Consider the following 14,687-nt stretch of genomic DNA (forward strand, 5'->3'; position numbering starts at 1 on the left):
GTGGAGCAACAACATATACAGAGAAAGGATGGTGATTGCAAATGGTGCACAAATGGGAAGAGAAACAGCATTCTTGGGGATCTGTGACTGCTATTAGGGGTAGTGGAATTTGTATGTTAAAGTCAAGTCTGCCAAGGAATATCTCAGATTTTTTTTTAATTGTTGCTTTTTAGTGTCAGCAGATGCACTTTGCGTGGTGAGTAAGTAGATGACCTTACCTCTGCACCCTCTGACATGTACTTCATAATAACTGAACTACTTTGACAAATTATTAAATTGTCAGGATGCTGTTTGCAGCACAGTCCATTTTTAGAAAGCAGATAGTCAGCTGTTTGGCATTATGTTGGGTAGAAGAGTACCAGACAAGAAAGGCAGATTGCTTTGTAAGCTATAAAATGTAAATACTCAAAGGTCTGATTTAAGTGAAAAAGGAATAAATATTATGGCAATTTCTGTCCATGCATTGGATAATTTACCAGAAGTAGGAAACAAACTGTAGCAGCAAGCAAACCATAATAATACCGGTCTGCAATGTCCTTGCTGCAATGTATAATGCCCAGATGTGTCCCATATTATTGAGCAGATGAGACTTTGATATGTAGTATGTCCTGTTTGCTTAATAAGCTTTTTTTTTTTCCTTACACTTCTTCTTTATGGGTATTTGGATATGCACTTCTTCTTTATCACTGAAACAAAAATTCTCCTTGTGCTGTAATAAATTTGGTTTGTGTAAAGTGAATGGATCATAGTCCTATGTGCATGTAATCCATAGTTGTATGGTTTGCAAATGTCTGTGTAGAACCCTTTTTTTCATTGCCTGAGGTGGCAAGCAAAGAGGATCTAGGTATATGAAATGTATGTCTCTGCTGCAAGACTGCAGGATTTGCTTTTCAAGGTGTTAATTCTGTAGCTCTTTGTGAATAGGCAACAGCTGGAATGTGGCAGTTGAGTTATTAAAAGTGAAGCCTAATAAAAGTCCAATGGCATTTGTTTGTATTAAGTATCTCAAAATTTCTAGCTTCTCTGTCCATGAACTACAGCAGTAGCTCCTGTTTCATCTCTCACTGTTGCCATCGCATAACCTCCCAATGCTGCTGTCTGCCTCTGCCTCCTTGCTTGATTTCCCTTGACTGCACTCGCTGCCCTCCTCTCTGTTCACACCCCAGCTCCTTAGACAACATTTTGTGACGAAATCTTGAAAGCTCATCTTCAGCTGAAAGCTTGAGGCTTACATTATTCTCTGCCTTGTTTGAGCTCATCCAGTCCATCGTCTGTTTCAAATAGAAAGTGTAATTTTTTATTGCTGCTATATGTTTTCCTAGGGATGAACTATTAAACAGTAAGTCTTCATGCAGCATGCTGTTCTGTGTTACTCTCTGGTATCTGTTAATCTTGGATGTGCCTGTAAATACTGGTTTTATGCTGAAAACAATAACTAGCTCTAGTGATTACTTGTAACCATGGAAATAGCATCTTAGGTTTTGTGGTCTTGCCTAGCTGAGGTGAAAGTGGTGACAGAGGTGCCAAAACACAGGACAAATGCCACAGGTAGGCTTATCTTCACACTTAGACGAAGAATAGGACAAGGAAATTACTTGTCCCTTAAAAGGGACTTTTTTCCTAATTTTTATTTTGTGAAATAAAAACTAATCCAACAGTTCTGCAGTAAGGAAAGTGGCTCTTCAGTTACAAATTGCAGTTTAAGCCTTTTTTTCTTCACTTCACTGAAACTTCTTCAAATCTTTACATGGAAGGTGTGTCTTGGTTTGAAAGACAGGTGTCTGCTAAGGAAGGCAGAAGCCTCCCTTGAAATGGAAAATATTACCCCCTTCCCTCCAAATTATTTTAATTTTGAAATTACGGGGCTTTCAGGCAAAGATATGGAAAAAGGAATAACTGTTCTTTACTAGTATGTATATATGTATAACAAGGCAAACAAACAACGATGGCAGCAACAACAAACCAAACCAGAAACCCAGTACCAGCCTTCTCTCGGCTGTCAGGCCCTTTCCCCTTTGCTGTAGTCACGGCCACAGCCGGCGGGGCGCTGGTGGCTCCCGGCCGGGCAGGGCAGGTGCGATGATTCCCCCACGGCTGCAGGGGGCGCTGTGGCGCGAGCTCAGCCAGCTCTCCACATGGGTAATGGCCGCCCAGGTGGCGAGAGGGAGGGAAAAGAGGCTTCCTTTAGGAAGTCACAGGGGAAGCTGATCCTCGTGCCCCCTCCGGATAGCAAAAGGAGCTGTAGCAGGAACCTCAGAGTAGCAAGCTGGGAAGGCAGGGATGAGCAAAGTCTCAGAGTGGTAGACGAGATATATCAGACACTTGGCAGCTGTGGCAGGAGCCGTGTGGTGTCCCGGCTGGCAGGGGTTGCGTGGCTATAGTGTGGCAAAAAACCCGGAGCAGTGGCAGAGAAACGGCAGGGCTGAGCAGCGGCAGCCCGGCTCCCAAACACAGCCAGGAGAGGCTCTCTTGGAGGGGAGGGGGCTCGGGGATCCCAGCGTTTCCCCTGAGGCACCTGAGCAGATGGTGAAGGGTCCTTTGTTTGGTGAGGTAGGGTGTTGATAAGGTCCCAGTTCAGTGGCTGCTGTCACGAGCAAAGGCTCACCCCACAGCCCAAGCAGGACTGGGCTGGGCTCTGGCGGTGGCAGCTCTGGCGGTGGCAGCGAATTCCGTCCCCCAAGCAGCAGTGCCCACCGTCCTCCTCAGAAGCCAAGAGGCAAGAAAACTAATAGCTGCCCCAGCCCTCTTTTTCCCAGCGCAGTTCTCGAGTATCTCTGCCCCTCAGAGAGAAACTCTCAGATAACAGAAGTGCAGCCAGATGCCCTCTCCAGTGAGTTTGGCAACTTCTTTTGTCTCTTAAGTACCTGGTCGTTATGGTTCTGTAGAGCCAAAATGGGGGAGAATTCCTTAAGGGAAACAAAAACAAAAGGGAAAACCCTAACCTCCAACAAGGCTATGTTGAAACAAAGTAGTGATGCTAGGCATCGGTAAAAGTGTGTTTCCTTTGAAATTTCTGTGAGAACAGACATCTTTTATTTCAGTATATTGAAGCTAGTAATTGGTAGTGAGAATAAATTAAATTGAATTACTTCACCATGTTGATACTACCAAAGCTGCAATCATTCACCTCTTTGTTCAGAGGACTGGGAATTCCTGTACATAGTTTAAGACGGGGATTACATGTAATTAATGTTAATGCTAATTGCATGACAGGCTGCATTAAATCCAAGCACTCATCTATTCTCTTTAGCAGATGCACTCTAAAACAGAGTTTTGAGCTATTTTAGGTGGAGACTAATCTCCTGTTAGTGAAAGATATGAAGAGATATATTCACTAATCCAAGAGAAATATATCCGCTTATTTTTAGAACCAAAAAGTGTCCTGCTCCATCCTCTTGTCTCATACATTTCTGTGTGTCATTTTTTGTAATGATCTGGTGGACAATCATAAGCAGTTAAGAAGACTTGCAAAATAATTAGTGAGCTAGCAGAAGATTGCGATGTACTATGAAGCAGTGTGGGTGGGGACCTTGAAGTTAAAGGTTATTTTATTTTAGCTGTATTATCAAATTGCGCGCATACAAGATACACTGGAAGTGTGTTCTAAGCACAACTGTATTGTATGTAACAAAGGACTAGAAAGTTTTACGAGCCAAATGAAAAATGGGGAAAACAAACTCTATTGCAGAGAAGGCAAGAAAGTGGGATTTTGGCTGCTGTTGAAATATAAGTACTGTGAATGCTGACTACCATAGTATAGGATTTATGGCAATTAAAGTCCTAAAATATTTTTCCCGTACCAAAAAGAGAGGGAGGTGGTAGGAAGAACCCCTCCAGAAACTGTGGATTTCTTCTTACATGTCTTCTTTTGAAGTTTTAAATTACTTTCTGGTGTGATAAACATTTCAATGTGGAGATGAAGACTAAGAAAGAAATTAGTCTGCTTATTTTGAGAGAGATGCCTTCAGTTAGCCAACCATTCCAAAACGCATAGGAAAGTTCTGGGTTCACAAATTCAATTTGCAGGTGTCATTGCTCTAAGAAATAATAAATAAATCACAGTATATATATATCAATAGCACACAGATAATTGCATTGAAGATAAATTAGTTAAACATGTTTTGAGAATAAACATATTATTTTTTTGAAGCCACAGTGTGGAGTGGCCTTTGGCCTCAGTGTTGGACCTATTTCAGCTGCTGATCTGAAACAGGGAATTCAGGGTATTACAGTGATCCAGATTCATTTTACATCCTTATTTTAGGCAATATCAGACTATTGTCTTCTACTGCCTTGGTCTGAAAATTTAGTTGTGTTCTTAGAGTTGAACACAGACTGAAGGATTTTTCAAATTGTCTTCTGTCTTCACCAGTTCTTTCTCAGATCACTTACTTTTCCTTGCAGTTTGTTACTCAAGAGTCATGAAAAGGCATGATGTTCACAAACCATGAATAACAAAAAAGATGCAGTGTCATACCAGGTTTGCTCTGGATCTTGAGTATGATAAATTAATTTAAATCATGGTTCAGTCACAAGCAGAAAAAATTCCAAGTACAATTAATATAATTGACATCAGCTAGGTTTAACCTTTCATATCATCCACATCAGGTTTTGCATCTTTGTCCAGTAAGTCACAATGCAAATACCATGTATTTTGCTGCTGTTTTTTATTGGATGGTGTTGAAAGAAGCATCCAAGCAGCAGTTTTTCTTCTGTCCAGCTTCTCTTTAGGGGCTAGTAAACTAGGAAAAAAGTAATTTTAAAATCTGGATTAGCATAGCACTTAGTTTTTAATGACATCTTTAGCATCTGAGTGGAGATTATTCATTTGCGCTGAGGGCTGCTCCTGTGCTTAACATCTACCTACCAGTCTTCTAATGGAAATCCCTCCATATAGCACTGCCTTATGAGCATAGATGTTAGCCTGTTTTCAGTGGCTTACCCTCGTAGCTGTAAAAATAACATGTTCTGTGAGAGTTACTCAGTAGCCTTTTCGTATGTGGGAAGAAAAATGTATACTGTCTAAAGGGTGTGCCTTCATGTGACCTATGTAAAGGACGCAAAATCACTTTGCTTGTGTTTGATGTCTGCAGCGTACTTCACACAAAAACTTCTCAATAGACTACCCTACCTGGTGCTTGCTTTAAACTCTTGGAGAAAATACTTGTCTTCTGGTGCCATCTGCTGGCTTTAGGAGAGAGAGGCAGTCTGATAATTGCCGTTAAAATCTCGTATTTTGCTAAAAGATCTTGTTTTAAACAACTTGTGTCCTAGCATTTGATGTATTTATCCAAATACAAGTGGTGGGGAACCATATATAAAAACGTGCGTACAGCTGGATCTTAGATAGGAAATACTAGCAACAAGAGTACTCCATTTGGGTTTTAGCGTGGTAGAAATCTTTGCAGGCAGCTATTTCACACCTTCCAGTGGGAGGTGTGAGCTCGGGTCCAGGTTGTGCATATGTTCATATGTGGGTGTACTCGTGCGAAAGTTAGCAGGGCTGGTACCCTAGGGTGTGGTCTCTGTAGATGCTTCGGCTCCTGACTTAGGTATCCCCTCCAAGTGCTGCACTTTGCATCTCTCAGAGTGATTCCATGTAATCCTATTGAATAACTTTCTGAGACATACAGAATCAGAATACTCTGATTTGGAAGGGACCCACAAGGATCATCAAGTCCAAGTGAATGGCCCATAAATGGATTGAACCTGCGACCTTGGTATTATTAACACCATGCTCCAACCAACCGGTTGGACTGTTTTTCTGTGCAGACTTTCTGCATGTAGATGGGTTTTTCTTTGCTGCTGAAAAGCATCTTATAACAACTCTTATGCATTTAGATATTCTAAAATACCTTCCTTAGTTGCAGAACCTGGGATTACCGATGACACAAGTTTTACAATCAGCAGCATTTGCGGTACAATGCAGTTTGCAGATGTGGGACTAAAACACAACATCTCTAGACCCCTATGGAAGGCTTTGTAGTTCTGCATGGAGCCAAGCAAAAGGTCACAGGCTTGGGTATCTTTGATAATTTTCTTTGACTACCTGGTTTTTTGGCGGTAAGCAGCCTATGACGAGATTGTTGGATCTCAAGATTGTGAGGTGACCTGGTTTCTTTACCAGTTTTCTGAAATGTTGTCACTAGTGCTGTAGTGCTGTAGATTCTGAAATACCTTAATTTCTTTATCTTTAAAAGGTAAATGATTATAATTACTATTCTTTGGAGAAACTTGATGAAAGGCTTTCCTCTTAATATTATTGAAACTTAACTGGAATTCTGTAATATACAAGATGCTCGATGTACATATACTATATCAAAATGTTTGATTGTATTTGCTTTTGTTTTGTGATAGGTGTGTATTTTTCATTGCCCTTAAATGCAAACAGAGTATGGGATAATGAAGAAAAAATAATTCCCATGTTTGCATACTGCACTGTGTCACAGAAATATTTATTGTTGCACTTCTTCATAGTTGCTGTTATATGAAAGAGGGTGGATGAATAGATGGAAGCCTTCAGTTTTACATGAAGGAGAAGGAAATATAAGAAATGTAAAATGGAGAGGACACTTAATTGCTTGGGCTAATAATATGGTAAGTATTTTTCACGTCCATTACATGAACAAAAATATCTCTGTGTTGCACTGATTGTTGAAATTTTTCAATGCTAATTGCCAAAATATTCAATTGAAAAACTGTGCATTTGTAGAACTGGGTACAAAAGGCATTGAAGGGTCGTGGTTTATATGTCATTTCTTGGTAGAAATTTCTTCCATTGTTTCCTGCTGGTTAGTCAGAGTTCTCCAATATGATTGCCACTTCTGAAGAAATTAGGAAAGTAGCTCTACATACCACCGTGGTGGTCACTACTGCACACTATTGCTAATTAGAATTTTGATTAATGCAATTTATTGAAGCAAACCAAGGAAGGAATGCCAATGTAATTCTTCTTTATATAAATAATAAAGTATCTCCACTCCCTGCCACCCCCTGAAAAAAAGTAAACTGTCTGGATTTTGTAATTTGTACTGAAATGACATTATTACATGCACTTTCAATGTTGCAGATTATAAAAAAATATAGTAATAATTTCTCATTTTGTTAGGCCACTAGAAAAAGTTAGACTTAGGAGAAAATAGGCCCCTTTTGTGCTAAGTATAATTTTATAGGAAACCATTGCATTCATTCTGAGTGTTGCATTTCACCTATCACTGTATATCTAATTGATGGCTCTATGTTTTGAGCAGTGAGGGATATGTTTTTAAGTGTGTATCATGTCTAAATTCCAAAGTATTTTTTAAAATACGGTGAAAGTACTTCTGAAACACTAGCTTTTTTTTTCTTCTATTGTTTTTCCATCCTAAAGGGAAGCATTTATTAAAATATTTGAAAGCCATTGTTCTTTTCTATCTTTCAAAACCAGTTTGATGTGAAATTGTTAGAGGTGGACCTTTGTTTATTTGCTTCCCTTTAATAACTCTCTTAGAATGGAAACTTCATGGAGGGCTTGATTGACATAACATTAGGTTTTTTGAAGGTTTTGTTCCTTTCAGAGCCATACAATTAAATACATATTCTAGGTATATGCGGGGGATGGATAGGATGAGAGCTATCCCCTAGAGATGATGTGCCAGTCAGAACACAGAATACTAATAAAACATTGAGAGCCATCTGTCAGAGACAAAAAGCCATGGTCAGGGCCTATCTTTCAATGAAAAATGAAATTACCTCCTCCAAAAGATTAATATATTTGGTTATTGCCCTTTCCCTTCCCCTTTAACTTTTTTAACTCCGTTCTCTAGCAAGGTTTTGTGTTACACTTCTTTTTTTCAAAATCAGAGAAAGTCTTTATAGCCTTGCTTCTTTCTGTGTGTGCATGGCTACCTAGTTTTTATATTTAGTCAAGGTCTAATTCTGCTTTCCAGATGCGTAGGTAACCCATATTTGCTGCTATGCCCTCTTCTTCCTCCATGATTAATAGCACAAGTTTTACAAACTGAGACATCTGAGGACCAAATCCTTAGAGGCATTTGGCTGCTGGACTCCCATTTGGACAGGTTTTAGCTCCTTCATGATAGGAAGTTGACTGTGGAAGTCCTTTCAGTTCACAGCGCAGATGGCATACCTGTTAGAGGAGAAGCCACTGCCCAAGCATTCTCATGCCATTCAAGGAGTCACATACACACCACCCCAGACTTTAACTGCAAGGAGTGGAGTCCTTTTACAGTGGGCAGCTCCAAAGAGCTGACAGGTGCCCCTTTTGACTCCTTGCTCCCTTCTTGTACACCTGCTCATGGGCAGAGCATGGGAAATTACATAGCAACAACTAAAATATCAGTGAGTCATCAACACTATTCTTACAGTAAATCTATAACTCAGCACTGTACCAGCTACTAAGAAGAAAAATTAATAATTAATTGCCAGCCAAAAGCATATCTAGGTGTAAGTTCACAGTTTACAGCCTAAGACTTCAAAAAAATTCAGCTACTCATGCTAAGCAAGTAAACCTAAGCAAAGAGCATACTATATCACATGATATAACTCTAAATATCTTACTCTTATGTAAAACTTACTATATTAAACAACTGTCTCTCAACACTTAAAACCAAAGAGGATCCTTGGTTTGAAAGCCACTTTAAACATAAGCTGGTCTATCCCATTTAAGATTTGCTGCCATGTAGAAAAACAGAAGGTGTGATACAGGTCACTGAAAATCATCCTTGAAGACAAAGTAGTAAGATTTATAAAAAGCAACTTTATTAAAATGCAATTCAAGCAAGATTAAACATTTTATCAGAAGAGCTTAGAAAACACAGAACATAAGAACCTTGTTTACGTTCCCTAGAGATCTGGGCTCTGTATGTTGCACATGCTATGTGTGAGTTGTTGTTTGTTTGTTTGTTTTTGAAACCTTGATGTCTGCTAGCTGATGAGATGCCAGTAGAAGTGTGTTCCATGCTCACAGTTCTTCAGTGACAAAGATCACTGAAAAAAACCCTTTCACCCACCCTCATACCACTTACTGTTCCTTGTGATTAAAAAAAAAAAAAAAAAAAGGCAAAACCTGGCTTAGACCATGCCCCATCCATGACTTTTAAACAGTTGTGTCAGTGTATTTGTACAGCTGGGAACATAGAAACTCACAGTACAGGAAACAGAAATAGGCAGGGGAATCTTCTAAATCAGTTTTGCCACTAGGAAAATCCTGTTGCAGTGGGGATTTCTGCAACATGCATCAGACAGCGAGGCCCGTGGAAAGAAATAGGGACCAATTCTTGATAGAAGTTTCAGAGATCTTTATTCTCCAGCCACATGGCCGTGGGACTGTCGAAGAACTGAGCAGTCAAGGGACAATCAGGGTCCTTCCTGGGCAGGGGAACACAAAATAACCAGTGGGGAACAGGATTAGGGTACATGTGACAAGGGAGCAGGGAGACCCCGTAGGCCGTGCCTCTATTCCAGGGTCCCCTCCGCCCGGACCCCATGCCAGCGGGGGAGGAACCCCAACAAAATCCTGACATGGCATGGCATCATGGATTCTGACCTTTCAAGGTCTTCTCTAGCCCCTTTTCTGTGATTTGAAGACTCACTCTCTAAGCCCTGTGAGCAGAAAAGAAGTCCCTACTAAAATATTTTATTTTAGAGACTTTTGTTTTAAATTACCAAGAACAAGTCATTACTTAACATGAAATTAATTTCCATTCTGCTATTGGAAAGGTTATAGCTTACCTTGTCTAAATGACACGAAAAAGATCTAATTATTGGTTCTTTTTTTCCTCCATCTCTCAAATGACTTTAATCTTCCTGGGTTTTAACTTTTTGTTCTGTTAGTTTAGGAGATTTCCTGAGAAGGGAGTAAAAAAATCATAGCATACAAAAGCAAGCATTGTTTAAATATGCTTGCTTTTCTGTTTTGAGTAGAAATGCATATCTTGAGATTGAATTTATTTATCTTAATGAGCTTTTGCTTTTCTTTTTCCAAGGTGGAAATTTCTGTGTCTCTACTGGGGCTGTTGTGAAAAAGCTGGGATTCTTTTTATTTCTTCAGGAGTAGCACCAGCCCAATAAGCCAAACTGGTTCATGACTGGAATTGCGAGTCTGTCACTCATTTACTTATTATGTCTTTTTATTTGGCATGTGAATTTAAAATATCTAAATTACTCTGATCCCTTTACTCCTTTTGTCACCTCCTAGATTAGATGGGTTTTTGTATCAACAGTTTTTTCTGTTGGCACACTCAGCCCTGCACTGAAATTTATGCCATAAACTTCTATGACCGCCTTAGCGTAAAAATGGTGAGCAGGAGTTTGTCATACTGAATAAAGTTCTCTTGTTTTTAAACTTTCAGGGCGTGAAGATACTTGACATGATCTCCAAGCAAAGAATTACCAATGTGCCTCGAGATGACATAAGCCTTCGCCCAGATATGTATCCCTGCAGCCTTTGCTGGAAGGATAATTTAACGCTGATTATTGGCTGGGGAAATTCAGTAAAGGTGCAATTACCTGTCTTTGTAATAAATGCTTGCTGTTATCACAGACAAACAGAGGATTGTTTCTGAAAAGTAAAGACAATCGAAAAAAATAGAATTTGGTTTGACTAGTGTTCAGAACTCTTGCTGCCTTAGAAATGTCATTGGACTGACCCTCATGAGGAGGAGGAGTGATAGGCACCCAGCGGTCACATAGGTCTCTCTGTGAGAGCATGCAGTGAATGTAATCCTCAGGGACATTTCATTCCTGTGTGCCTTGGAGAGATTTCGTCTTCTGAAAGCTTTTAGTGTGTTGTTGAATTCATTTCTTTTGATTAGCATTAAGGAAGAACAACTTACCATGAGGTATTTTTGGAGGGGATTGCTTTGGGGGCTGAGGAGATTGCAGCTGCTAAAACAGCCGCATGATTTTGGTCAACCATGGGGAAAAAAAAAATGGGTGGGTAGGAGGATAGACTGCTTAGGGTTTTCTTATCTTTCAGCAGGAAACTGGCATTTCAAACTTGTGTGGTGCAGACTGATTATAATTTGCTCAGACCAGCACCTGACATGTGTTTGTTACAAGCCTGTTAGCTGTTTTCTAATAACAGACTGCTGCATCACTGCACAGTGGGAAATTAGAAGTGCCTGATAGGAATAGATGGAAAGGGAGGATAAAGTGAGGTAGGTGACGTGTAAAAAGCTTTTGGAGCATTAGGCTTAGAGTTTTATAAATGAGGAGGTTTGTCCTAAGTTTGGCATCTGTCTTCCCTCTTCTATTTGTATGTACTTCACAACAGTTGGTTATTTGCATTTCTTTATATGTACATACTCCTCTCCTGTAACTGGGAGTACCAATAGCAAACTTACTGAATAAGAATCCGGTACCTTGAAAGGTAATGAGATGCAAAGTGTGAGAATACACCAAGTTCGTATATAGATGCTTCTATGAAGAAACCATAGTGGGCAAGTATTTTCACATTTCTCTTATGTGGTCCTCTTTCAGCATATTTATAAGGCTGTGAACTACAGCCACAACTTTCCTGTGTGCTTTTCTTTAGTGATGCATCAATACTGTTTCGCAACTTGTGTTTTTCAAAATAAAGAAATCCATGTCCGAGAATTCCCAGAAATCCCTTTTCTTGCTGATGCGAAGTATCGTTTTAGGAATTCCAGTTTCTTCATTGTAACAATACAAATCTCTGTTTCAGATTTGCTCAGTAAAAGAACGGCATGCCAGTGAAATGCGTGACCTTCCAAACCGCTATGTGGAAATAGGTATGGTTGTGTGAATGCACTCCTTTTCAAAAAGCTTTGAATGTCTGGTTTTACGTTCTAGCCATAACAAAGCTGTTACACTTTGGAGACGACATGCAGTTGTAACATAAGTGTCTCCTCATTTTTAATTGCTGAGGTTGTCATAATGCCCTCTTGCATAGGTGTGAGGGTTTTTATATAGAGAGCGTTAAGTTCTGGGATCATCTAAAATCAGAGATACTTGTGTGAACAATGGATGCCTTAACTTTCCCTTCATACAGATTCCTTTAGAGAACTTGGGTTTTCATCTTGGTTAAATGATTTACTACTACCGTGTAGTAGTAAAGAGAAAATAGATACTACTTTATTTGATTATGTGTTGTTTGACTACACTACTTATAACATTTTTCCCTTTTTTTCCCCTTAAAATCTCTGGTATAGTGCTAGGAAATTGATTTTATTTATTTTTGTTTCCTTTCTTGGCTTCTGAATTTTATATTTTCATTTGCTTTCTTATTTTTCTATCTCATGTGATGTGAATAAATTTTTATTATTGCTAATTATTGGAAAAGCTCGTGACAAAATGTGTGTATTAAGTAAAGTGGAATTCAAAGAAAATTTGGAAGAGAAGTGGGGATGTAAACAAAAAGTCACAACTGTCCCCAGAAGCATGTGCTGAGGAAAGGAAGTATCTAGGAGCAGGTAGTGCTGGGAAGATAAGCAGGCTTTCTGACTCTGCAGACCAGAGTAGGCAACAGTTTGTAAGCTTTGGTGCTCCCTTGACTGTAATAACATGAGACTGTAGATAGGGTGTTCAAGCAACATCCTGAATCATTTCAGTTTGGAATGGTGCATGGCATAGGTGTATATATGCTCTGGTTTCTGATTTCAGGAAAGGACTGTTCTAAAATAGCTTCTGAAAATCAGCTAGGAGACAAACTCTGCAGGGACTCTGGATACTGAGAGATTGGTGGGGTGCCTGAAAATAACTAAATGGGTTTGGTCACATACTGGCAAGTGAACAGGGGCAGCTTCTACTTCAGCTATAATATGTTTATATGGATGGTGCTAGTCTTACATGACTGTTTATTAGAACTTGATTAAAAAAAAATAAAAAGCTGACATCGGGCTATTTAGGTGCAGACATGAAGGATAAAGATTTTTGTGGATTTAACTTTTTTGTCTTAAAATTTCTGGCCTGCAATTTTCTCTGTATTCTAGAGGACCAGTATTTTATCTCACTTAGCCTGTTAATGATGTGCTTGAGATTTTATTTTCTGGTTTCAGATCAAAGCACTGAAATTGCACTGCCAAATGCTGTCCACAGTACTCATTAGAACTTGGGAGGATTGGGAGGGAAAAGAGAGAGACATTGCTTGTTCAAATGTCAGTATAAATTAAAATAGTCTTTCATATAGTCACATAGAAGGTCTTCTCGACAGCAGTGTGTCATGCCATAACATCTATTTCAATTTTATTTCACTTTACTTTTCAAAGGCATAGCTGGAAGGTCTGATTTTATATCAGACCTGCAACCAGTATAGTTTTTTTGCAAGACCACTAATACCCAAAGTGGATGCTTAAGTTGATATACTTGCATAAAGAATTTATACAAGGCAAGAATATCATCCTTCAATGCAAGGATAACTGAGTATCCTTCAGATATTTTGAGTCATAAGATCTTGTCAACAGACTTACTTAACACGGAGTTACTTTTGTCATGCTTAGAGGTATGGGGTTTTTTGGTTTTTTTTCTACCTGCTTTTGCAATTTTTTACCTGGAAAGAAAATCAGAAGTGGAGCAGGAAGCTTCATAGTTGCTTCTCTGGTCATCATCGTAATACATATAGAGTCTATGATAAAACAGTGTTTTCTCATGTGTCAACAGTTTCAGGTTTATGCTGGTTTAGAGCCAATCTGAGGGCCCGTAAATTCCATGGTGGTGTCATAGATAACTGTGACGGCATTAGTAGATAAATGTTTCTTCAGTACTTCGCAGTCCGGTGAATAAGGAAACAGTATTTCCTGCATTGCAAGTTAGGTGCATAGGATCCTGTTTAACAACGTACCTCCTCATCTTCTGTTTCTGTCTTAAGAACTAGCTATACTTACTCCAAGGTGTAAAATAATTACAGTACCTACTGTGATGCTAAACCAGACACCCCAAAATGTGTGAAAGTTACACCACAGAACTGTTCTAGCTGTTTTATCTTAAAGAAGATAATGTTGTGATTACCTGTAAGAGAAAATAGATTAATTATACAGGTCTCCTGCGCTGAGATCCATGTGACATTGCTAATTTTATTTACATCTTTCAGTATATTAGTGGTGCTTTTCTTCAGTAACCTTGCTGTTGTTTCTGCTACAGTTCATTGCCTCTCTGAGTCTTCATTCAGTGTCAAAGATAAACTTCAGTGAGTGTTTCTATTTAGGTTTAAACATATGTTAGCTGAGCAGATCCTATCAGTTTAGCTCTGTCAGCTACTGCTGTGAAGTAGTGTATTGATTAGAAAGTATTGGTATTGAATTACAGGCTTAACGTGGACTAAATGCCATTGTGATCCTTCTTAAAGAGTGCTTGACCTCTGTGCTCACTCCTGAAGCATGTACAAAAGCTGTAATGCTGCACAGCTTCTGGTCTGAACAGGGAACCCTTCCTCAGCTGGAACCCATGAGAAGGCTGGTTGCTAAATAACTAATTAGGCTTTTCAGTTAATATAATGCCTTTCCAAAGGAAAATAAGTCATCTAGTCTTCTTTGCCCTTGTCAGGATTTTACATACTTTTATGGAGAAGTACTTTATATCTGCCTCAGTTACTCAGGTTGTTAATGATAGCAGAAAATAGAGATTAACACCAGAAATATGTAAAAGACTTCAAGTTGATTAGAGAATTTCTATTCAATTTATTTTTGCCCAGATTTTATCTGAGGAATCTCAGGCTAATTCCAGGTACC

General features: G+C 39.2%; 1 protein-coding gene across 2 annotated transcripts in view; it reads left to right on the top strand.

Moving 5' to 3' along the window:
- VPS41 (VPS41 subunit of HOPS complex) overlaps positions 1 to 14,687 on the top strand; it is a 122,543-nt gene that overhangs the window by 66,423 nt on the left and 41,433 nt on the right. For both annotated transcript variants that reach the window (XM_069007822.1, XM_069007821.1), the window contains exons 8-10: positions 6,478 to 6,597; positions 10,353 to 10,499; positions 11,687 to 11,753. In XM_069007822.1, the coding sequence (XP_068863923.1) occupies positions 6,478 to 6,597; positions 10,353 to 10,499; positions 11,687 to 11,753 (334 nt within the window). The remainder of the gene's footprint in view (positions 1 to 6,477; positions 6,598 to 10,352; positions 10,500 to 11,686; positions 11,754 to 14,687) is intronic.

Source organism: Aphelocoma coerulescens, chromosome 2 (genome assembly GCF_041296385.1).
Source record: "Aphelocoma coerulescens isolate FSJ_1873_10779 chromosome 2, UR_Acoe_1.0, whole genome shotgun sequence".
Taxonomy (NCBI): Eukaryota; Metazoa; Chordata; class Aves; order Passeriformes; family Corvidae; genus Aphelocoma; species Aphelocoma coerulescens.